The following is a 25,000-nucleotide window of genomic DNA, read 5'->3' as shown; positions in this document are numbered from 1 at the left end:
AACGTTCTTAGTAAACCCTTATTCATTTTTAAATACCTATCCAACAATATATCACACGTTGGGGTTGGAATGAAAAAAAAAACAGCCCCCACTTTACATGTAGGGGGGTACCCTAATAAAACATTTTTTTCCATTTTTTATTTTTGCACTTTGTTGGCGTGATTGATATACATATTGGTACCAAATTTCAGCTTTCTAGTGATTACGGTTACTGAGATTATCCGCGGACGGACGGACGGACGGACAGACAGACATGGCGAAACTATAAGGGTTCCTAGTTGACTACGGAACCCTAAAAAACCTCGAAAGCGATTTCCCGTGGAACGCACAATATTAATTAAGTAGGTAGGTGCCTAAATACTTGAAGACAGAAACAAATAATGAAAGTTATAGTCTTCCTTAATTATACTAATAGGGAACTGTAGTTAAAATAAAATATTTTATACCATGCACGAAATAAAGCATCAGATACTCGTAATTATGAGAAAACATGGACAGCAGTTATTTTTCAATCCAATTTCTACTTAATAAGTCAGTCAGGAAATATATAAAGTAACTGAGTTGACCGTGACGTCACTCAATTGAATTTCATATAAATTCCATATTAGCAAGTCGTTCAAATTCGTTTTAACAGTTCTTAAAAAGAAGCTGATTTGACTAGGTGGCAAGTAGCCTATTGATCAAGTGCAATAACAAGATCAACATGCAATAATTATTAAGTATGTTCGTTATATGTATTTTCGTATTTTGTATAAAAGAAGTTACACATTAAATAAAACAAGTTCCTCGTGCTTTTACTGTTTACATCTGGTTGTTTTTAATACTAATTTCTACCTGAAACCCAAATTAATACATGTATGAGTAATTACAAGCTTTTGACATTATCACAAAATGATAGACGCCGAAGTCAAGTAACTTCGCAATCAATAACACACACATCAATCAATAACAGTTCTACGCTGAAGTCAAGTAACTTATCAATAAATATCAATATTTCTACGCTGAAGTCAAGTAACTTCGCAATCAATATCAATATTTCAACTCTGAAGTCAAGTAACTTAACCATGTAATATGAATTGCAAGTATCTTTCGCAAGATACTCGATTTCAAGATAGAAATAGGGTAGATAATAAATAAATAATAAATAAATAAATATTATAGGACATTCTTACACAGATTGACTGAGGCCCACGGTAAGCTCAAGAAGGCTTGTGTTGTGGGTACTCAGACAACGATATATATAATATATATAATATATAAATACTTATATACGTAGAAAACATCCATGACTCAGGAACAAATATCTGTGCTCATCACACAAATAAATGCCCTTACCCGGATTCGAACCCGGGACCGCGGCATAGCAGGCAGGGTCACTACCGACTGCGCCAGACCGGTCGTCAAGATAGATACTTGACTTTAGCGTAGAATACCCTGTTAAAAAAAGATACTTGAATTTTTTAAAGTTCTGTATTTTGAAAAATATACATTACAAAAATTTCAAAAAAATACTGATAGATACATCTATTTCGTTTTGAAAAAATTAATCGAATGATGTAAAAAACCATTTTTTGGAAAAAATTGAGATACTTGATTTCTGCGTAGGGCAGCCGACCTGACATTGATGGCAGGTGCCGTTATTCGTCAATTTACCCTATTTTCTTTGTGTATGAATCTGAACCTTTTTTGAAACTATTTTCTTTGTGTGGGTGTAAGGTATTATAGTTCGGGGTGTTCGGGATTGCTGAAGTTGAGAAAACATTCATTCATCAGTCACTATTGTAACGTGACGTTTATTATTTGCACTGGCAATACTTTGCTAGCTAATATCATAGTGAACGAATGGCTACGTCACAACCAGTCAGTCACGGTTGACAGTTGACACTTCGGAACGAGACGTCTTCTAGTAAGGTTGGTGACATTTTGAATATTTATGTAATCTTGAATATTTTGTTAAATAAACATTTAATTTGATATTTGTCGTTTGAAATATTATCTTTACCTTGATATGTCGTAACATATCAGAAGTAGGGATCGTTGCGAAAAATAGTCGAATTTCTTTCGTAAACGCCACGCCATTAGCTCGAATGTTATTTAATTAAAAATAAAAGAAAATAGTTGGTTACTCTAAAAATATTAGTGAAAATGGATACAATTGAAATAGTTAAACGTATTAGTGGCCGATTATTTTAAAAATATACCGTCAGTAAAGTGATGTAAATGGATTTTGAGTTGGAATCGTACCGACGTCGTTTTAATTTAAAAAAATATATTCGAAAACGGTCACTAATTGCAAAAATATAAGCAAAATATTAAAGAACTGACAAGTTTAATGGGAATAAGTGTCTTTTACAATAAAAATAACGTATTTTATAGCAGATGAACTTGGATTAAAGAAAACCGTTGGTTATTAAGTTTGTCTATATTATTTTATTTTGTTGAAATATCGTAAGGAATCCTAAAAATATGGCTTTTAATGAAAATAAGAAATATAATTGTACGCATTTTATATATTTAATCTTAAAAATAACGAAACATGGCTTGGATGAACATGGATTTTGAAAACAAAAATAAAGTTATGACATTACAAAGTAAACAGAAAAATTTATAATTAGATGAATTTTGTGTTCTACCCTATTCCTGGCAGAAAAAATACATGATTAAATATTCTGTGAACTAATTAACTTTGAAGAAATCTAACTGTAAGCTAACATAATAGGACTGAGTTTCAGAAAATGAGTGACGAAGATACTGAGCGAAAGCGGCCTGGAGGCTCGCGACGCAGCCGCGAGCGCAGTCGATGTGATGATCGGAGCACTCGTGCGCGACACACCCGCAGCCGCAGCCTACGCAGACCCCGCAACTCCTTGACGCGCCCAAGTCGCAGTCGCAGTCGTCATGCTGATCGTGCTTCGCGGACGAGGCCTAGCCGGAGTCGCCGCCGGAGCTCGAGCGTCGATAGCAGCGAGTCATTGCGAGAGCGAGAGCGGGAGCTCATACGGAAGAGGGAGCAGCTCAGGATTCTCGAAAGTGAGGTACGCTGTAAACGTTCACGAATAAACGACGAGCGCGTAGTGCATTCTTTACCATCTTTGCGTGCCTCTCATGGCCAAGTCCGAAGCAAAAATACTACACGCAACCGTCGTCATATTCGTGATCGTTGCCTAAGAACACCTGCTAAAGAGCGTAGTCCTGGCTTCGACGAAAGTAAAAACGAAAAGGATAAACCGACATCATCAAGTATTTTTGACGAGTTTGTAAAATTGTTGAAATCAAAGACTGGGCATAGTGAAACGTTTTCTGGTTCAAGCTTAAATAATGTCATACCTGAGTTTGACCCTATATCGAAAGAGCAGACAATAAATGTATGGCTAGATAAAGTCGAGGAATGCTCAGAGATCTATAACTGGAGCGACAAGCAAACGATTCACTACGCCCTGCCAAAACTAACTGGACTTGCGAAGACCTGGTATCAGGGTCTACCCTCAATTAAGCATACTTGGAATGAGTGGAAAGACTTACTAAGAGAATCGTTTCCAGCCACTGAAAATTACGCTGAGTTACTAACTGAGATGCTTAATAGACGGGTACGCCCTGGGGAATCATTTGAGATGTATTACTTTGCAAAAATTAATCTCCTGAATAGATGTAAAATATTTGGAAAGCAAGCTGTGGACTGTTTGCTTTACGCGATTGATGACAGAGGTGTGCGCGTAGGCGCTCAAGCAGCTAAATTTGACAAACCTGAAGATGTACTTGAATTCCTGAAAACCGTAAAATCTAATAACAGAAATCAGTTAGATAGCGCAATTAATACGAACCGCGATAGGCGTCCTGGTAACACGAATAGTTATTTATCAAAGCCTAGTGACGTTAACGGTAATGCATCTAAAAATAATAGCCAGAAAGGAACTATTAAGTGTTTCAATTGTCAGGGTATGGGACATCCTAGTTTTAAATGTCCCAAACCCTTGGTAAAGTGTACAACTTGCAACTTTGTTGGACACGATTCTCTAAATTGTACAAAAACAAAAGAAAATCCACCCAAAGAGAAAAATGTCCTTAGAGTTTCAGTTTCTGAAAGTACAAGCGATAAATATAGAATGTTGGTAAAACTAAACGGTATTCCTATTTTGTGCCTAGTAGACTTAGGTTGTGAGACTACTCTTGTCCAAAAGAGTGCTGCTTTGCAGTTGGGCATTGTTTGGAAGGAAGTTACAGGTCCTTACTTGACAGGCTTAGGTTAACGTCCCATACTTGCCATTGGGTTTTGCATTAGTGGACATAGAGGTTCAGGGTATTTTAGAAAGAAATGTAGAAATATTTATTGTAGACGATCATTTAGTGAAATCTAACGTACTACTGGGCCATAGTTACACGGAGAGACCGACTCTGAAAATCACTAAGACACCGGAAGAATTGAAATTTGAACGGACGGAACATGTAGATGATTTGAAAGTAGAATTAAATACGACCTGTGATATTTCCATAGATCTAAATGAAATGGCATCTGTCCCAGTAAAATCTAACATTTCTTGCCATGGAAATTTTTATGTGAACGGGTCAGTAAGGGGTCCTGTTGGTCAAGAATACTACCTTTTGCCAGGCGAATACCAAGTAAAAGGTGGTGACTGCAATCTTCTTATTCAGAACGTTAGCTCAACACCGCTGATCTTTAAAGAAAACACTCTTATTACTCGCGCTAAATTTGTAGGTTTTAGTAAGACTGTTTTGCAAATTTCGAATGAGTTCCTCCCTCAAGACTCTGTGGCACCTAAGTGTGGGGAGCAATTAACGGATAGTCAAAAACGCCAATGCAAAGAAGTACTCAGTGAATTTAAAGATTGTTTCTCGACTGGAATGCACGACTTGGGGTTTACTACTGTGACTGAGATGGAGATTCACCTGAAGGACACTACTCCGGTAGTATATAGACCGTATCGCTTAGCTCATTCGGAGCGAAAGCTTGTCCAAGACATGGTTAGTGATATGCTGGACCACGGAATAGTGCGTGAGTCCCAGTCTCCTTACGCGAGCCCGATCGTTTTGGTTAAAAAGAAGTCGGGTGAAAAACGCCTTTGCGTAGACTATCGCGCTCTCAATAGTCGCACCAAACGAGATCATTACCCCTTGCCACATATCGAGGATCTGCTGGATCAGCTCTCTGGTCAGTCTTTATTTACTTCTCTGGACTTAGCCTCAGGCTATCACCAGATACCTATATCCGAGAGTTCACGTGAGAAAACAGCGTTTGTCACACCTGATGGCTTATATGAGTATAACCGGGTCCCATTTGGTTTGGCAAACGCTCCAGCAGTTTTTCAGAGGGCAATTCACAGGGTTCTCAGTAAATCTAAGGTAGGCTACATCGTAATTTACATGGATGATATTTTGATACCGTCCAAGTCCTTCGAGGAAGGACTTGAACGTCTCAAGGAGGTGTTAGGCTTGTTGAGAGAGGCAGGGTTCACTTTAAAAATGGAAAAGTGTCACTTCTTTCAAGAACGAATTGATTTTCTTGGATTCGAGATAGATAAAGATGGTATAAGGCCGGGGCTCTCAAAGACTGAGGCCGTAGCCAAATTCCCAAAGCCAACGAATCAACACGAAATACGGAGGTTCCTTGGATTGGCGAGCTTCTTCAGGAGGTTTGTTAAGGGATTCGCCGTAATAGCGAGACCTCTGACGAACCTTTTGAAGAAGGATACTCCTTGGCAGTGGGGCGAACTAGAAAACGAAGCCTTTCAGACAATAAAAAGTAAACTAATGGATAGGCCTGTTCTCGCATTGTACGACCATACCGCTGAAACGCAATTGCATACAGATGCCAGCAAGTTCGGCGTTGCAGGTATACTGATGCAAAGGAAACACAAATCCGATGCTTGGCGGCCAGTCGCATATTATAGCCGTCAAACTCAGCCGGATGAGATGAAACTTCATTCATTCGAACTCGAAACGCTTGCTGTAGTGAGTTCTTTGAGCAAGTTTCGCACATACCTCATCGGTATAAAGTTCACCATAGTTAGTGACTGTAACGCCTTACGATCGACTTTCACTAAAAGGGACCTTGTCCCACGTATAGCACGTTGGTGGATTCAGTTCTTAGAATTCGACTGCACCATTGAATACCGTCCGGGTGAAAGAATGTCACACGTTGATGCCCTCAGCAGGGGACCTGTATCAGTGGGTCCAGAGCCAACACATACACTGGATGTATTATCCGTTAGTACAGAAGATTGGATAACAACTGTGCAGTCCTCTGATGATGAAATAAAACGCATAAAGGGTATTCTTGAAGATCCAATGACACCTAAGATCGTTAGCGTCTCCAAGGAGTACATACTTAAAAATGGGCGGGTCTTTCGCGTTCTTAAGAATGGAGAAACGAGATGGGTAGTCCCAAGGGGAGTTCGTTGGCAACTCTTAAAAGCTAATCATGACAGCGTAGGCCATTTTGGCTTTGAGAAGACACTGGACCGGATTCGTGCCTTATTTTGGTTCGCTAAAATGCGTAAATTTATAAAAAAATACGTATCCGCTTGCCTTGAATGCGCGCATCATAAATTGCCAGCGGGCTCTCGAGAGGGACTACTGCACCCAATCCCAAAGGTGGATGTTCCGTTTCACACACTCCACGCCGACCACCTTGGGCCCTTCCCAAAGAGTAGACGTGGTTTCACTTACATATTAGTGATAGTGGATGCTTTCACAAAATATGTAAGCCTATTCCCAGTTCGAAGTACTAAAACTAAGGAGAGCGTTAGGGCATTTAAAACGCTATTTAGTTATTTTGGGTCCCCTACGCGATTAATTACGGACAGGGGTACAAGCTTCACAAGCAAGAAATTTAAAAACTTCTTACAATCGATTGGCACGAAACACGTGCTAAACGCCGTTGCCACACCACGGGCCAATGGGCAGGTCGAACGTTACAACAGGACGATCCTGTCTGCCCTTGGTTCCATGGTGCATGGTAAGAATAAGAATACTTGGGAAGATTTGCTGCCTGATGTACAATTAGGGTTAAATACGACAGTTCATGACGTCACAAAGAAAACGCCAACGGAACTCTTGTTTGGTAGAACACTTACAAACCCATCACAGGGCATATTAAATGAAATTGCGGATGACATTGTTAATCAGAACGTAGGGAATAAAACAATAGAGGACATTAGGTCTGAGGCTTCAGATAAAATAAAAGCGAATCAAGAAAAAACTAAAGAGCGCTATGATCGAAACAAAAAACAAAGTTCGGTTTATAGAGAGGGCGATTTGGTTAGGATTGTGAGGGCGGTAGTGACGGGACCAGGCCAATCAAAAAAACTTGAGCCCAAATGCAAGGGCCCTTATCGAATTAAGAAAGTTTTACCAAATGATCGTTTTCTTGTGGAGGATACTCCTCTAACCAAAAAGGGACCTAGATATGAGACAGTTGTCGCAATCGATAAAATATTTCCTTGGCTTAGCTTTAACGCCACTGCTTGCTCTTCAAGTGATGATAGTGAGGATGAAGGGAGCAATGAAGAATGATTAACCATAATGAATGATTAAATACATGATGTTTTTATAAAATTAGATTTTGAAAGCGAAGAGGGAATCTAGAATCGATCAATAAACTGCATTAACTCTAATCATCTTCACTATCACAAAGCATACAGAATCAACTAATTGTAGAACTTTGATGAAAATGATGCGATTTACAGATGGCTAAAAAGATACTGTGATTAAAATGATGTGATTTAATAATTAAAAATGTATATATAGATCTACAATATAATTAAATATATAAGTGTATTTTGGAATGAGTGATATTTGAATCGGGCATGATTGGCATATGAACTTGTCGCCCAGGATTGGTTCAAATATCACGAGTGTATTGATTAAGTGAGTTTTATTATATTTGTAGACAATAATTATATTATGATTATATATAAAGCAAAGGATAGTGAGTGATGTTGAGCCGGGCATGATTGGCGTATGAACTCGCCGCCCAGGAGTGGCTCAAACTGATTATTGATTGATAATGATGAATAGAGAGGATTGGTTGAGTCGGGCAGGATTGGCGTATGAACTCGTCGCCCAGGAGTGGCTCAACCATATCCATTAGTGATTGTGTGGTTGTGAAGGAAGTAACTTCCACACTTAGGGAGGGTGTTTGGAATCGGGCATGATTGGTGTACGAACTCACCGCCCAGGAGTGGTTCCAAACATCGCAGTCTTGACAGTGAGGTAGTTGTGAGGAATAACCTCCTTACTTCATGACTATAATTGAATTAAGATTTTAATTCATTAGAATTGTGTGAACTTGTATGAAACTATACCTAATAATGGATGAATATATATTGAGTATTATGATTCTTAGATGTACCAAACTGTTATTTCCGGTTTAAAAAGAAAAGACTGATATTTGATTGTAGTGTATTTTAAAACAAAGATTGATTATGATTTGGAACGAAGAGACTCGTTCCTGAAGGATGGCCGACTGTAACGTGACGTTTATTATTTGCACTGGCAATACTTTGCTAGCTAATATCATAGTGAACGAATGGCTACGTCACAACCAGTCAGTCACGGTTGACAGTTGACACTTCGGAACGAGACGTCTTCTAGTAAGGTTGGTGACATTTTGAATATTTATGTAATCTTGAATATTTTGTTAAATAAACATTTAATTTGATATTTGTCGTTTGAAATATTATCTTTACCTTGATATGTCGTAACACTATTAGGTAGTAAGCTCAAGAGAAAATAAATGATAAAGGTACGTTTGTAAGTTGTGTTTAAAGATTTAAGAGTCCGCAGTAAGCTCGGCCGAGTTTCACCTTCCCCAACAAACGGATTTTAGGCCTAATTTCGAACTACTAGTTGGATTGTAATTTAAAGTATGCAACTACCCACATACAAGAACATGCTTATAAAACAAATTATAGAGCTCAAACAAGTTTTGTATGATAACATTTTAATTCGCTGTCATTCTGTCAATTTTAGGGTACCAAAAATGAAGGTGCTCATATTGCTATTCTGTTCGCCCGTCCCGTTTTTATAGCTAAATATCTCAAGAACAACACGCTATTGATTTGAAATCTGGATTAAACCCTTACCAATTGAAATTCAAGTGTGGATCAAGTGGAGTATCTTTGGAAAACTTGGAAAGACTTAAATACAGACATGGTTATACCTACCTACCTTACATATGTACTTATATCGTTATAGGTATGTACAGTCGACTACGAAGAAATGTATCAATTTTTTCACATTATTAGTATTATTACATACATATGCAATAAGGTGAAAAAGTGAATACATTTGTTTGTACTGAGTGTAATTAGCTAAGCTCAAAGTTTCAGAGACATCTAACTAGTCGTTGTTACTGAGATCTGAGAGCATAACTACGTCTGTATGGTGAAACTAGCTTGCGGACTCTTAAAGAGTGAAAATTAATGATTTCGGAAATATAATCGCCAACCCTTTTTAGGGTTCCGTAGTCAACTAGGAACCCTTATAGTTTCGCCATGTCTGTCTGTCCGTCCGTCCGTCCGCGGATAATCTCAGTAACCGTTAGCACTAGAAAGCTGAAATTTGGTACCAATATGTATATCAATTACGCCGACAAAGTGGAAAAATAAAAAATGGATTTTTTTTTTATTAGGGTACCCCCCCTACATGTAAAGTGGGAGATGATTTTTTTTTTCATTCCAACCCTAACGTGTGATATATTGTTGGATAGGTATTTAAAAATCAATAAGGGTTTGCTAAGATAGTTTTTTGATAATATTTATATTTTCGGAAATAATCGCTCCTAAAGGAAAAAAAAGTGCGTCCCCCCCCCCTCTAACTTTTGAACCATATGTTTAAAAAATATGAAAAAAAATCACAAAAGTAGAACTTTATAAAGACTTTCTAGGAAAATTGTTTTGAACTTGATAGGTTCAGTAGTTTTTGAGAAAAATACGGAAAACTACGGAACCCTACACTGAGCGTGGCCCGACACGCTCTTGGCCGGTTTTTTTCGAACCTAAGCTGGGACAGCCGTACTTTGTTCGTTAAAACCAGTGAGCAAGCAGCCAAGCGTGGTCGCGCGATAAATGATATGACGTCGGGCCGTCCTTTTCTATTTGCCAGAGCGGACCCACCGATGCGATAAAGTTTATCCAATTAGTGTGCTACGCCCGCAAAATAGTTATTGGTTCACTGAGTGAGACTAAACGACATTAAAGTGACTTATATATTCAAATGTCCTTTATATATTCGGAGCCTAATACATGTTCGATATAACTACCTATTTTAATTATATCACCACACCAACGTAAAGATCAATTTTGCTATTCGAAAACGGATAGCAAAATTGCATTTTATCCACAAGAGCGCAAAGTAATTTCATACAGATTTTAACTTGATGCCTTGAGCTGACTGGTAGAATATGTATATTTACCTATAAATAATGATTTTGTTGAAAAATATTGAATACCTACATTGCTAGATCTGATTTAGTTTGATGTTTTATAGTCAGTATTTTGTTCGTGTTGGTGTGGTGAAAGATTTTCTGTTTCACTCGGTGGCAAAGTTTGTGTAAGCTCAAGATTCCACTTTTTCAATATTGGAATCTTTAGCTTGCTCGGGTATCAATATTGGCACGTGCGGTTAAACAACAACTTTGCCCCCTTGTGAAACAAATAACTATTTATCAATCCCTTTTACGTAATCATCAAAAGGAAAGTGACAAACAGATCTCAGTGGGTTGATGAAACATTCTACAGTACACGACACGAGGCCGAGGAGATATTTACGTTTCGTGACTTTTGTGTTTCACACTACGCTTAGGGTTCTAATTAGCTTAGCTCCTGACTCTCCTGATTCTACTAATAGAATCGTTCATTTCATATCACTAAATATGAACTTTGTTCTCTTGTTTCCCAAAAAGAAATAATTAAGTATTGTTGAATTTCGTCAAACGTCCACCGCTTGATATGAAACTGCTCGAGCAGCTCGTCACTCATGTCGAAACGGCGGCCTTCGCGTACGACGTCAGGGTGATTCCTCACCACGAGCAAGCCGACATGCGTAAAAAACCCTGGAGCGAGTCGTGGGGGTCCGCTGAGGTCTCCGAGACCGCGTGGCGCACGGATAGAGAACTTACTTCGTATGGGTGACGTCACTCATGTCGATTTTGCGGCCTTCACGCACGATATCCGGGTGCTTCCTCTGCTTCCTCATCATGAGCTAAAGAACTTACTTCGTATGAAACTGCACGAGCGGGTCTTAGGTGACGTCACTCATGTCGATCTTGCGGCCTTCGCGCACGATATCCGGATGCTTCCTCTGCTTCCTCATCATGAGCTAAAGAACTTACTTCGTATGAAACTGCACGAGCGGGTCTTGGGTGATGTCACGCATGTCGATCTTGCGGCCTTCGCGCACGACGTCCGGGTGCTTCCTCATCATGAGCCAGCCGACGTGCGCGAAGAAGAACCCGCGTCGCGCGTCGTGGGGGTCCGCTGAGGTCTCCGAGAACTTGTGGTGCACGCGGTGGTCGCGCACCCAGTCGGGGATGGGGTTCTGCAGACATTACATTCAAATATATTGCATTTGGGCGTCGGGAAAGACAATTATAATTATTTATTATATAATTATGGCTTTGATATTTGACTCAAACTTCAAAGATCGATCGCAATGATTGACAGGCAACATAAAAAATCTCGTATGCCACGATGTGTAGCTCTAGATAGCATAACTTTGAAAGTGGAATCTTGAGCAAGAAAAGCTTCCAAATGCAAAATTAGCAACAGGCAAGCTATGGGCGTTTTGCTGCAAAGTCAAAATGGGCGTTTAATCCTTGACGAAAGATGACAGTAAATAAAGTCAAAACTGAGGTGATTTGGAGTGAGGACTAAATATTAGCTTCATTGTTTAATCACTTTAGACAGAATTCGCAATAAGATGAAAAAACTTTCAGGGTGATTATAATCAAAATAAATATAAAAGTCTGAACAAATGTTGATCTGAATAGCCTAGAGTTCAATGTATACTGGGACTGTTTTATGTATAAGTATCATTCTCATGAAAGTGTAACAATTTTAGAATCAGTCGGACAATTAATATTGATTAAGGTCTGGAGGAGTTTCAATTAACAATTCGAGCTAAATTTTCCTTTTCAGATACCTTCAATTCAACAACGCTGCTATGTAATTAGATACGTGTTCCCGATATTAATTATTGAACCCAAGATGATCGCCAAGGGCGTATCGAAACCATTCACAAATTATGAAATCATAATTGACCTGACTACCTGAGGCGTGGCTAAATCGGAAAATCCTATTCGGCTTGGCTTTCTATTACCTGATAACAAGGCTACCAAGGTAAGCTTAAAGTAGTAAGATTCGGCCAACACAATTCAAAAAGTTAAACAATTACAATTGAGGCTATACCCTTGTTAACTCGTGACTGGTATCGGCAGTTTTAACAAGTTTCGGCCCAGCGGCTGAACATCTAAATAGATAATTATTTATATTTATTTAGGCGTATTCTGATTGATTAAAGGTTACGAATGAGTCATTAGATCTGGATTTGATATGCACGCAGAGCAATGTAACGTCGATGAATTAACACTGTTGACACTGACAATATGTATATGTGTTTATTTCAGTTACAAAAAATCAGAATAAGTACTTTTGGTTTCCATCTATGCCATTTCGAATTGAACGGCATAAACGTAAACAAACTGCTGTCACTGTCAAAGTAACACGTGCAATTCAAATGAGGGGTTCTCAATTTAAGGGCCGATAGAAAATCAAATAACTTCTTAGCAGTTATTAACGATCACTCTATTACACGCTTAAAATTGTGAATCGGAAAAACACACGACGACTGTTAGGTATATTATGTTATGATACTAAATGATCCCATGGAAGTCAAAATAAAAATCGCTCCAAAAATTACCAAGTTCTGTCATATCAGATACTTCCAAAACCGATAATTAAATTGATAACCACCTTATTATGCACCACCGTTTTTTGAAGACTGTTTTAATTAGCCATTAAAATTGACTATACCACCTCGAAAATTGGTGAAAAATAATTGTCAATTGTTGAAAGGTAAGACTCCTGTCGTTTACCTGTCCTGCCACCGAGTAGCATATAATGAGGATCCACTGCAGTGGCAACTTGGCTTTGTAGGAGCGGTGACACCAGTACCGGTGCACGCCGGCCGTGACGCCGAACCCCGCCACATTGCCTACGAAGTACCCTGAAATAGACGCGATTTAATGTTATTTGTTTTACAAGGGGGCAAAGTTGTTGTTTAACCGCACGTGCCAATATTAATACCCGAGCAAGCGAAAGATTCCAATATTTAAAAGAAAAGTTGATTCTTGAGCGTTGCGAGGATTTCAAGGCACGAGGGTTAAACAAACTTTGCCACCGAGTGAAACACAAAAGTTTTCACCACACAAACACGAACAAAATACTGACTATAAAACATCAAACTAAATCAAATCCATCAATTTATTCAATATTTATGATACAAAATCATCATTTATAGGTAAAATCTACCAGCCCGCTTAAGGCATCAAGTTAAATTTGTATGAAATTTCTTTGCACTCTTGTGGATAAAATGCAATTTTGCTATCCGTTTTCGAATAGCAAAGAAATCCTTTACCAGTTGGTGTGGTGAAAAATTAATTTCCAATCCAATTTCAACATAAACAATTAACCATTCAAGTAAACTGAGAAGCACCTTCCTGGTTTGAGGGTTATTTAAAGATTTATAAATTATAAAGTGTTTATGCGAACCTTTTAATTAACTCAGGAATTTGAACCTATATAAATAAGTATTTAGATCAACCGAGTAACCTCCGAAATAATTGGTTACGTTTCCCGAGGGAGTGATTTTATTACCAGGCACGGATTTAAAGACCTAAGTCCCCTAGGAACTTGTCATAGCGCTTCTAATTTAAAAACATTTCTAGGTTGCCTGGGCCCTGTCTGTACGTGTCACAATCGCATGTTACGACAGAGAGATACCTATCGGAGTCGGTTCTTTATTTTTATGGAAAATTACCTATCTCTTTTCAAGTAGAAGGTACCACATTGTTGCTTAAGCTGCAGTTAACTATTTTCTTAATTCAATATACCTACTTTTAAAACAATAATGTTCATTGCACCAATAAATTGCTCTGATATTTAGAATAAGATGATAATTGTACAAGTACATGTACCTACATTGTTGAGGATTTCAAAGTGTTTTTCTACTCCCGTGTTGTTATTCGTCATTTACAGTGTCGTGCATAGATCGTTAAAACCCTACATAAAAGATGCCCGCTCTTAAAGCATTGTTAGGAAGCCTTTAAGGGATATAGCGTGGGTGCGCGGGGCGGGTTTTTTTAAAAAAAAGGTAAGTACAAAAAAGTACATTTTTTTTCGTGAATTTGTACCACAACAGAAATTTAAAAAATCATTAAATACCAGTGTGGTCGTGCCAGGGAGTACCTACCTAGCACGACTACGGCCCCTATATCGAAACTCCGAAACCATAAAGGTACCTACATTTTTTTTAAACGTAAGTACAAAAAAGTAAATTTTTTTCGTGAATTTGTACCGCAACAGAATTAGTAAAATCATCCGTGGTCGACTGGTCGTGCTGTATAGTATCACACCATTTACAGGGTCGTGCATAGATCTTTAAAAACCCTACATAAAGTCTATTCCCCAAAGCCAGCGTCCGCCGGTTTCCCGCGCATGCGCGCAGTATCGAAAAAACTGAAAACGCATTGTTTGGCTCTGTAACCATGGCAACGCATTGTTATAACGATACTGCGCGCGTGCGCGGGAAAGCTTTGGGCAGCTGAGCTGACAGTGCAAACCTTTGCGTCAAAATACAGGAAACAGTGTGAATTTCACGAAAGTTATTCAAGAAAAGTATTAAAAATTAAGTGCATGGTCGTAGAAAAACTATTATATGCAACGGTGTTTAACTGAGTCAAATAATACTCGTGGCGTCTTAATAACAATTTTCGGCTTCGCCTGAAATTGTTACCCACGCCACTCGTCTTTTTTGACCTCCTTTAAACGCCTGTTGCATAAAATACTATTATTGTAAGCCTATTTTAATAAAGAATATTTTGACGATGACTTTAACCATGAGGATGGTCTAACAAGTTATTAGTATCTACACGAGCAAATTTAGTCGATAATTTGGTACCTTTTACTTGCAAAAGTTGCAAACACCACGAAAAGTAAAGATAAATCTTTTAACTCACCATAAACTGTACTTTGCCACTTCGGGAAGTGACCGGTCACTAAATTGTATGTGAACCACACAACTGCAATTATATGCAATACGAATATGGATATAATGTTCAACCAGATGAGTTCTGTTTCGAAGCCCATCCGTTTCTCCCATCGTCGGAGCCAGAAGAGTTCCGGCACCCTTCTTAAAGGTTTATCCGAGTTGTGGTTCTCATTTATGAAAGGTTGGTTAGTTTCTATATTGTTATTGTTGTTATTGTCGCACTCTGTCCCTTCAGTGGACTTGTGGATGACATGACAATTCCTGCATTGTGTAAGACTCTTCATGAACTCCGGTGGGTCTAAATGAGTTGTTTTCGTTTCCGTTTCTGGAGACATTATGTGGATCTGTAAGTCGAAAAATAAATATTAAACCAACAGCTAAGTACCTATTGTATTAATGTAGGCGACAGTCATGTCACCCTGCAACACAGCCGACTACTGCAGGAATTTTTAAATGTTTTCATTAAATTTGACATATTAATAACTATTTTAATCAATCATATCAATATAGCTACATGAGAATAACAATAGTTAGTTTTTTTACAAGGAGGTAAAGTTTTTTTCACCACACCAACTGGTAAAGGCTCCCTTTGCTATTCGAAAACAGATAGCAAAATTGTATTTTATCCACAAGAGTGCAAAGTAATTTCATACAAATTTTAACTTGATGTCTTGCGCTGGCTGTTAGAATTTACTTAAAAATAATGATTTTGAATTCTAAATATTGAATAAATTGATGGATTTGATTTAGTTTCATGTTTTATAGTCTGTATTTTATTCGTGTTGGTGTGGTGAAAATTTTTGTGTTTCACTCGGGGGCAAAGTTTGTTTAACCTTCGTGCCTCGAAACCATCGCAACGCTCAAGATTCCACTTTTTGAAACACTCGCTACGCTCGCGGTTCAATATTGGAATCTTTCGCTTGCTCGGGTATCAATATTGGCACGTGCGGTTAAACAACAACTTTGCCCCCTTGTAAAACAAATAACTATTGTTCACAATTTTACACGTGCTAAATATTGATACCCGCACGAGCAAGCGAAAGAGTCCAATATTGATCCCGAGCGTAGCGAGTGGTTCAGAATCGAGAATGGTAAAGAAATGTGGAATCTTGAACACTGCGAAGATTTCAAGGCACGTAGGTTAAACAAATTTTGCCACCAAGACAAACACAATTTTTTTACCGCACCAACTCGAGGAAAATATTAACCGTAAAACATGAAACTAAACCAAATTGATTACTTTTTTAATATTTATGATTCAATATCATTTCAAGGACGATTCTATTAGCTAGCTTTGAACATGAACTTAAATTTGCACTCTTGTGCATTTTTTTTAATTCGTTTTTGAATTATCAAGAGAGCCTTGTTGGTATGGTGAAATAGTTATTTGTTATACAAGGGGGCAAAGTTGTATTTTAACGCTGAGTGTGGAATTGAAAAACAAGCAAGTGAAAGGAGTCTATAGTTGAACCACGAGCGAAGCGAGTGGTTCGAGAATAGAATCCTGAACTTGCGAGTTTTTTAACACACGAGAAGTAAAATAAATTTGCACCCGAGTGTAACACAAAACTTTTCCCCTCACTATAGCGAGGAAACTACAACGCAAAAAATACGTTTATCACTGCTTCCAGTAGTTCCATAGGTCATCTTCATCATCTTTATTACTAGATTCACCTACTTTTATAAATTTTAAAGTAGTTAATTTGACTTTATTCAAGGTCAAATTACTTTACCCACTAGTGGATAAAATGCGTTTTTACCCGCTGCTATTAAAGGACAAAACACGTGTTTCCGAGCTAGTGAGGGGAAAATTATTTTTCCCCTCACTAGCTGCTCGGAAACACGTGTTTTATCCTTTAATACCAGCGGGTAAAATAGTTATTTGTTATACAAGGGGGCAAAGTTGTATTTTAACGCCGAGTGTGGAATTGAAAAACGAGCAAGTGAAAGGAATCTATAGTTGAACCACGAGCGAAGCGAGTGGTTCGAGAATAGAATCCTGAACTTGCGAGGAAACTACAACGCAAAAAATGCGTTTATCACTGCTTCCAGTAGTTCCACGGGTGGTAAATCATCTTTATTACTGGATTCACCTACTTTTATCAATTTTAAAGCAGTTAATTTGACTTTATTCAAGGTCAAAATTACTTTACCCACTAGTGGATAAAATGCGTTTTTACCCGCTGGTATTAAAGGACAAAACACCTGTTTCCGAGCTAGTGAGGGGAAAACGCATTTTATCCACTCACTAGTGGTAGTAAAGTAATTTGACCTTGAATATAGTCAATCAACTGCTTTAAAATTGATAAAAGTAGGTGAATCTAGTAATGAAGATGATTTACCACCTGTGGAACTACTGGAAGCAGCGATAAACGCATTTTTTGCGTTGTAGTTTCTTCGCTATAGTGAGGGGAAAAGTCTTATGTTACACACGGGTGCAAATGTATTTTACTTCTCGTGTATTGAAAAACTCGCTAAGTTCAGGATTCTATTCTCGAACCACTCTTCTCTGTCACTTTGCCCCCTTGTATAACAAATAACTATTTCTCAAACATGCAATGAAATATTGTCTTTACGTTCCTTAAAATGGGCTGGGAAGTATCGCTTTTTGGGCGCAACAACTCGAGAGGACTGTAAAGGAATTTCATATTATTTTTCAGGCCTAGGCCTGCAATGTAACTTTTTTTTATAAAATATTGTCCTTTAGAGCATTTTTTATTTATTTCATTGTATGTTTGAGAAAAGCACTATACATGCCTCGGCGTGAAAACGGATTCCCGGCCTCGTATCCCTATCCGTATCGTATATACCCACTTGGCCGGAAATCCTCATTTTCCCGGCCTCTGATGTAATGTACTAATTAATTGAGTAGGTACCACTGAAAAGACTCAACAAACATGGGCTGCGTTTTTCCGAACAAGCGTGGGCACGGGAGGGACTGGATCGTGACTGATAGCAGCGATAGCACAGTCTATAAAACAATACAGTCGTTTGAAGATTTCGTAGTCGTCTAATAAAAAGGGCAATTTTGCGGGGTACGAGGGGCGAGTGGGCGGGTCGCGTGCACCCGCGCTGCATGCATGTTGACGTTGACAACAAGGTTGAATCAATAGTACTTAGCTAAGGTACCTATTAGCTACCTACACGACTGCCGTGTCTTAATTTCACATTTGGAATGGTGCGTTCAACGTGTGCTTTACGAGAATACAAGCTGGCGCTGGCGCTAAACTACTATAATCTTCCATTATCTCATTCAATAGAAAGGTTAATAATATTACCTCTATTAACCTTTCTAATTATTATTAACATAGTCGTATTGTATAATAAACGACATATCAAAATCGATACAAAACCGTTGGTTGTATTTGAACTAGACCTTTATTTTTTTGATGGGTCGTTTCATAATTAATGAAATAATTAGGTACACTGTCACAAACCTGAAATGTTTTCTAACATTCATGCCTTAGACATGACATAATTATAACTAATTTCTAACCAATTGTTAAATCTCAAATTGATTGAATCGAAGTAGAAGATTGATGAGGCATCATAGAGAATTGGTCAGAACCATCCATCACGACTCTTTACAGAACGCCGATCGTGTATTAACTGGTGTAGCTTAACAAATGGCTGAATAGTGCCTTAAAATGGTTGATAAGTTTAATGCTGCGACAAAAAAGACGATATTTATAACTTCCATATCTAAGATAGAAGAAACAAAGTCATATATTTGTATAGGGGCCGAGCGTGTCAAATTTTGTACTGAAGTTGATTCTTGCCTGTAATTTAAAATATGTCTCAGGCTCTTGATTGTTCATAATTTTTGTGTTGCTGCAATTGAATATCACGTAACGAGGCATTTTTTATGTTTTGGTTGACTTCAACTTACAAAAATTGACGCCCGAAAGCTGCAAGCTGCGAGTAAAGACGGACAACTCAGTGGATTTCACTGAGTTCATTTGACACGCTAAGTAGATACGTTTGCTTGATCTATGGTATATATGACATCTGTGATATCTACATATTATTAAGTAAATCTAACTTTAAAATGTAGACTGTGAACCTTTAGAAATCTCATTTCACAAAAAAAAAATCGAAACTTGCCATGTGGGTATTAGCCTAAGACCGGTACGATATTTTTGAAAATAATTCTATAACAGTAGTTTTATTTCATATACAGCGCTTAACCGCAATTTAAAAAACCTATATTTTCGAATCCACCAATAGTTTGGAATGGAAGATATTAAAAAAAACTACGCCTAGAAAATAAGCGTTTTCTTTCAGCAAAATACCTCACAGTAATTTAATGGTGGAAACATGTAGAAAAAAATCTGTTTTAAGGTTTACAACCCGAAGCCACCTAAATATATGACGGGAAATAAGACTATTTTTATTGATATAGAATTTTTGAATTTTGTCTAACGTGCTCTAGAGCTGATATAATAACAGATATTTTTAAGCAGAAATCAATAGCACATAATTTTTCAGATATTTAACATATAAAAACCACCAATATATTTATATGGAAATAAAAAAATCTAAATATTTGACCGGGCAAATTCGAAACAGATAATAGTACGAGGTTGACTTTTATTGTCCCTATTTAACAATATTAACAGCATGATAATCCACCCAATAAGTTTGACCTTTATTAAATACTTTAATTTATTTAATATATTTACATTTTTTGCGTGGTTTGGTTTGGACCTTAGTGTCTTACATTTAGGAATCCATATGGCAAACCACCACGCCGGTGGAGCTGGGCCGAGGGTAGGTGATGAGCCGTGTCGCATGCTTTTTATTCTGTTCTTCTATTACACATTAACGTAAATGAGGAGGCACACTGACATTTTACCCCGCCAGGCGGCGCCTATGCATGTCACTGTCATTCATATGTGAGAGAGAGAAAAAACATAATTATCAGCTTCTCGCTCTCACGTCTCACGGACTAATAGGGTGGCGCCATCTGTCATATCCTTTGAGTGTTCCTCCTCATTACATGCCTGTTTCTACATAAGTAATATTTTAAGTAGATTAAAAACAGACGTTTCCCACCGATAATAAAGTCCAAAGTAATTAAAAAAATTACACATTTATTTTAGGCATGCGATTTGACAGTCGTCGAAAAGAGTATATACTTGTCAGTACATACATCTATCTCACGTTTTTCTCTTCTACCATTTGACAGATCTCCGTCATCTTGTGAAATGTATTCTTCCATTCTTCAGAATCGTTGAAGCAACGCTTGTTATAAACACGCGAAAGCTATGCAAAGTCTAATTTCGACCCATATGTCACGGCCAGGTATAGCCCCGGCGATTATCGTTAGACTTACAAGCCACAGGTCACAAGTTCAAATCTCAGTCGTCGCATACGTTTTTACAGCTTTTTTAATTCATTTTTTAAGGTTTTATTTATATTATAAGTTGATGAGTACAAGCTACTGCAATGACATTAAATACAAGGACGCACAATTCATAACAAAAATGTTTTAAAAATCTGGGTCTAAATTGCATTTATAACATTCTTGTTGATGCTAATAACGTTAACTTCTTATCTGCTTAGGAAAAAAATCGTTCATGCCATAACCAACATAGTGTATAAAGACCTAAGTATCAAAATTGCAAATGGAACTGCCACACACTAAAAACTCTTTATCAAAATACCTTTTGGCATAATATGCTCAAATGACTTATATGTCAAAATGAATTGCGAACGAATATTGAACGAATGGAGCCGCTACCAATATAAATAAGTATGTAGGTATTAGATATTTCCAATTTATTCCATAAATATAAATACCTAAAAAAGGCCGCAATTTTACTTCTTCATTACATAAACTTTAAAAATACCCTACTGTATCATCTTTATCTTGGTCACTTGTACTCCGTTTATTACAATAAATGTATGTAATGTATGTATGTGTAAATTTCCTGAAATAAATGTCATATCTTGTTGTCACGAAGAAAAATTTACAAGGCTTCCAAGAATCTCGAGCTGGAAGGATACAAATTAAAATATTTTCTATGAAAATAATTAAATTCGACAGCAGACAACCCAAAGGTTTATCGGATTTATTTATTATAGGCATTTGTTTTAAATTAAATACCAGTGGTTCTGATCTGATAGTGTGGGATGATCAAAAGGAGATTTAATGTTGGTAATGCCATTCAAATAATATTAGAAGTGTCTAATACGCGAGTGTTCGAATTTAATTATAGGGTAGCACATATTGAAAGTACTGTAATATGGGTACAAAAGCCTGCCTATTGAAATATAAAATACATAGCAAAAAGTATAGAAAGGACCTACTTTTCGACTTTTTATTTACAGTACGTACCGACGATACAACTGACTCTAATTAATCTTGGTATTAAAAAGAGTAAAATGTAGTACGTTTTCACATTATCCGATCCGATATCGGATGTCGGACCGATATTCCATACATTACAGGCGGAATCTTGGATTCTTCTATTGATATCCTTCCGACATCCGTTATCGGATCGGATAATGTGAAAACGGTCTAATAGCGACTCAATAGTTTTTGTTCCTTGAAAGTCATTAATTTGAATAAATAAAATTATTCATTGAAATCTATACAATTACAACGAGTATTATAATGTATAATACATTCATTTTGTAATGTAATCCAAAGAAATAACTTATAAGAAATATATTCTACCCTTTTTGCTTGTTTTTTGATTACTATTTAGCCAATTTTTCATTGACTCATACCATGGACTTTCAATAGGGACTGAGCTCACACTTTTTTTGCCATACTAAATTGAACTTTATCACCGGTGCAGAAAGGCGTTCTTATCAGACTAGTAAAAGTGTGTCCACATGAGAGGGTCAAAGTTGGGGCTGGTGTCCCTCTCGCATATGACCAGTGTTAAAGAGATTACTACAGTAGTAGTATTTTTTTTTACCCGTATGATAACTAAGTTTATAAACTTCTTAAATTATTTTTGTATTATATCGAGGCAAGGATATTAATACCTTGTAATGAATTGGTAAGTCATTATTATGAAGCCATAAAACCAAAGATTTGCGCAATTAAAAAAAACCTTTAATTCGGTATTAGTAGATTTGGTAGTAACTTTGAATATTGACCGGTATCCCCAAATAATGACAGTGATGACGTCATTCAAATAATTTTGACAGTGGCAATAAGTGCGAGAGGGACACCAGCCCCAACTTTACCCTCTCATGTGGACACACTTTTTGGCCTAACAACTCAATCTAGCTTAATCCATACTATACTATATATATTTATATATTATATTAATATTATAAATGCGAAAGTAACTCTGTCTGTCTGTCTGTCTGTCTGTCTGTCTGTCTGTCTGTTACGCTTTCCCGCTTAAACCACGCAGCCGATTTTGATAAAATTTGGAACAGACAATCTTTAGACCCTGAGACAGAACATAGGCTACTTTTTATTTCGAAAAAAAAGGGATGAAGGGGTTGAAAAAGAGGTTGAAAGTTTGTATGGGATTTCTTAATTTTAAAAGATAAAACCATGAAACTTTATCTTTTAGCACTTGATAAGAAATCATTAAACATTATATTTAAAGTCACATACAGGTCGAACGCGATTAATTAACATTATTTTTACCTTTAAAATAAACATGGTGGGAAATAAACATTAACTAAAAGCGGGTAGATTATATTTATTTGTCTACCCCGAACATTTATATAAATTAATATCGGGTAGTTTTGTGTTGTTTACATCTCCGGTGACATTTTGCTGGGACGTCAGTCTTCCGCGACCACGGCCAGTGCAACCTGGCCGAAACGTTGGGAAAAAAGGTAAAAATAATGTTAATTAATCGCGTTCGACCTGTATGTGACTTTAAATATGTGTACAAAGCGCGAGAACTTAAAGTGTTATATCATTAAACATCTTGATAAGGGATAAGGATAGGGATAGGGATAGGGATAGGGATAGGGATAGCGATAGGGATAGCGATAGGGATAGCGATAGGGATAGGGATAGCGATAGGGATAGGGATAGATAGGGATAGGGATAGCGATAGGGATAGGATAGGGATAGCGATAGGGATAGCGATAGCGATAGCGATAGCGATAGCGATAGCGTTAGCGATAGCGACAGCGTTAGCGATAGCGATAGCGATAGGGATACGGATACGGATACGGATACGGATAATATGGTTATCGTTAGAGGGATACGGATAATCGGTCGGCGGTCTCTTACAATCAATGTGCTCTAAGACGATCGTTGTTTGCTTGCTTGAAGATTACGTTTGTGATAAGTATAAGCAAAATGTAAAAAATTGTAAGGGATAATAGAAAAAGTACTTTTTACCCACCGATCATAGTGTCGAAATACGGGCTATGTGGGATGTTTATAAAGGTTTCCCAGCGTATATAGAATTACCTACGCTGTGGTCGATGTGTAATATTTCTACAATCAATGCAAGCAAAAGTATTATGTGCAATCGAAATAATCGCAGATAAATATACCTACAGAGAAACCTAAGGATCCAAATGAAAATCTTAATGAATACTTTTATTACGCGGGCGAAGCCGCGGGTAAAAGCTAGTGATATATAACAATGAAATGGGTTGTAAATCTAATACTAAAAAATCAATATTTAAAAAGAGAGGGTTGAAAAGGGTGTAAAAGATAAAAAAATAATAACAAGAAAAAAAGATTTCCACAGCCGAGGATCGAACCCACGACGCGACGTCAGGTCAGAAGGTGGCGAAATATATTATTATACCGCGATGTAATGAAAATACGAATGAATAACTAACTTTTGAAATAATGCAGAAAATGACATCGTCAATAGTAGAGTTTGTAGGTAAATGAAAAATATGAAAATACTTCTTTCAGTACAGATTTTAGCGCTTCTTGGCGTGCATTTAAAGGTGGATTATTTTTTATACTTCTTTATTTTGATCTTAACGAAAAGTCTGTTCCAATTTTTTTGCTGATATAATTTTTGCCCTGAATGTTATTCTGAGCTAGTAAAATACTGAACTTCCGTTTTGTTTTTAGGGTGGTTTCAGTAGAAATAGTGTTTCAACACATAATGTAGATACAAAACAACCATAACTTCACTTGTCCTATTATTGCTTGCGTCATAACTAATTTAATTACTCCGCTTTTTGCTACTACGAAGTATCATTCACAAAAATAGGTGGTTTCTTAATGTGTTATAAAGATCATAAATTAAAGTAGTCGAATTTAAAACAAAAGTCCTGATACCATTTTCGCCTGATTTTTAGTGAATTAAAATAATCTTTTTTTTATTATATTATACGTTTCTTGTCACAAATTTTGGTGGCTTAACTAAAAAAACTGTACCAAATTACCAAACTTAATTTTTGGTGAGATAAAAAGTACTGTTATAGAATTAAGTTATTTTTCCCAGTAGTAGCAAGACCGGATAGCTCTTGGGGTATATTGCACACAATAAGAAATGCCGATGTGCGTAAAAACAATGACCAAATATGCACACCCGTATCACACGACGTTCTTCAATACACTCTTGCGAGGAAAAATATATAACGTAGATGTAGGTAGGTATTAAACAAACTAATTCAGTATTTATAATAATATAAATTCCGCGCCCAAAAGCGTGAGGTATAAATTAAGGTTATAAATGCTTGATCAACATTATAAACATGTTGACGGACTCGGGACGGACATGTTCATAAAATTTCGCTCATTACAGTAAAACTATTC

The 25,000-nt window shown here is 37.2% G+C and overlaps 1 protein-coding gene across 1 annotated transcript in view; it reads right to left on the bottom strand.

The window, feature by feature from the left end:
* Positions 1 to 25,000, bottom strand: part of LOC125229311 (acyl-CoA Delta-9 desaturase-like) — a 43,264-nt gene that overhangs the window by 8,959 nt on the left and 9,305 nt on the right. The window contains exons 2-4 of the mRNA XM_048134120.1: positions 15,254 to 15,629; positions 13,112 to 13,242; positions 11,351 to 11,556 (exon numbers count right to left, since the gene is read on the bottom strand). Of these exons, the coding sequence (XP_047990077.1) occupies positions 11,351 to 11,556; positions 13,112 to 13,242; positions 15,254 to 15,620 (704 nt within the window). The 5' untranslated portion in view covers positions 15,621 to 15,629. The remainder of the gene's footprint in view (positions 1 to 11,350; positions 11,557 to 13,111; positions 13,243 to 15,253; positions 15,630 to 25,000) is intronic.

The sequence above is a fragment of the Leguminivora glycinivorella genome, chromosome 1, assembly GCF_023078275.1.
Source record: "Leguminivora glycinivorella isolate SPB_JAAS2020 chromosome 1, LegGlyc_1.1, whole genome shotgun sequence".
NCBI classification, from domain to species: Eukaryota; Metazoa; Arthropoda; class Insecta; order Lepidoptera; family Tortricidae; genus Leguminivora; species Leguminivora glycinivorella.
Note: the sequence above shows the minus strand (reverse complement) of the source record. Positions and strands in the feature narration are given on the sequence as shown.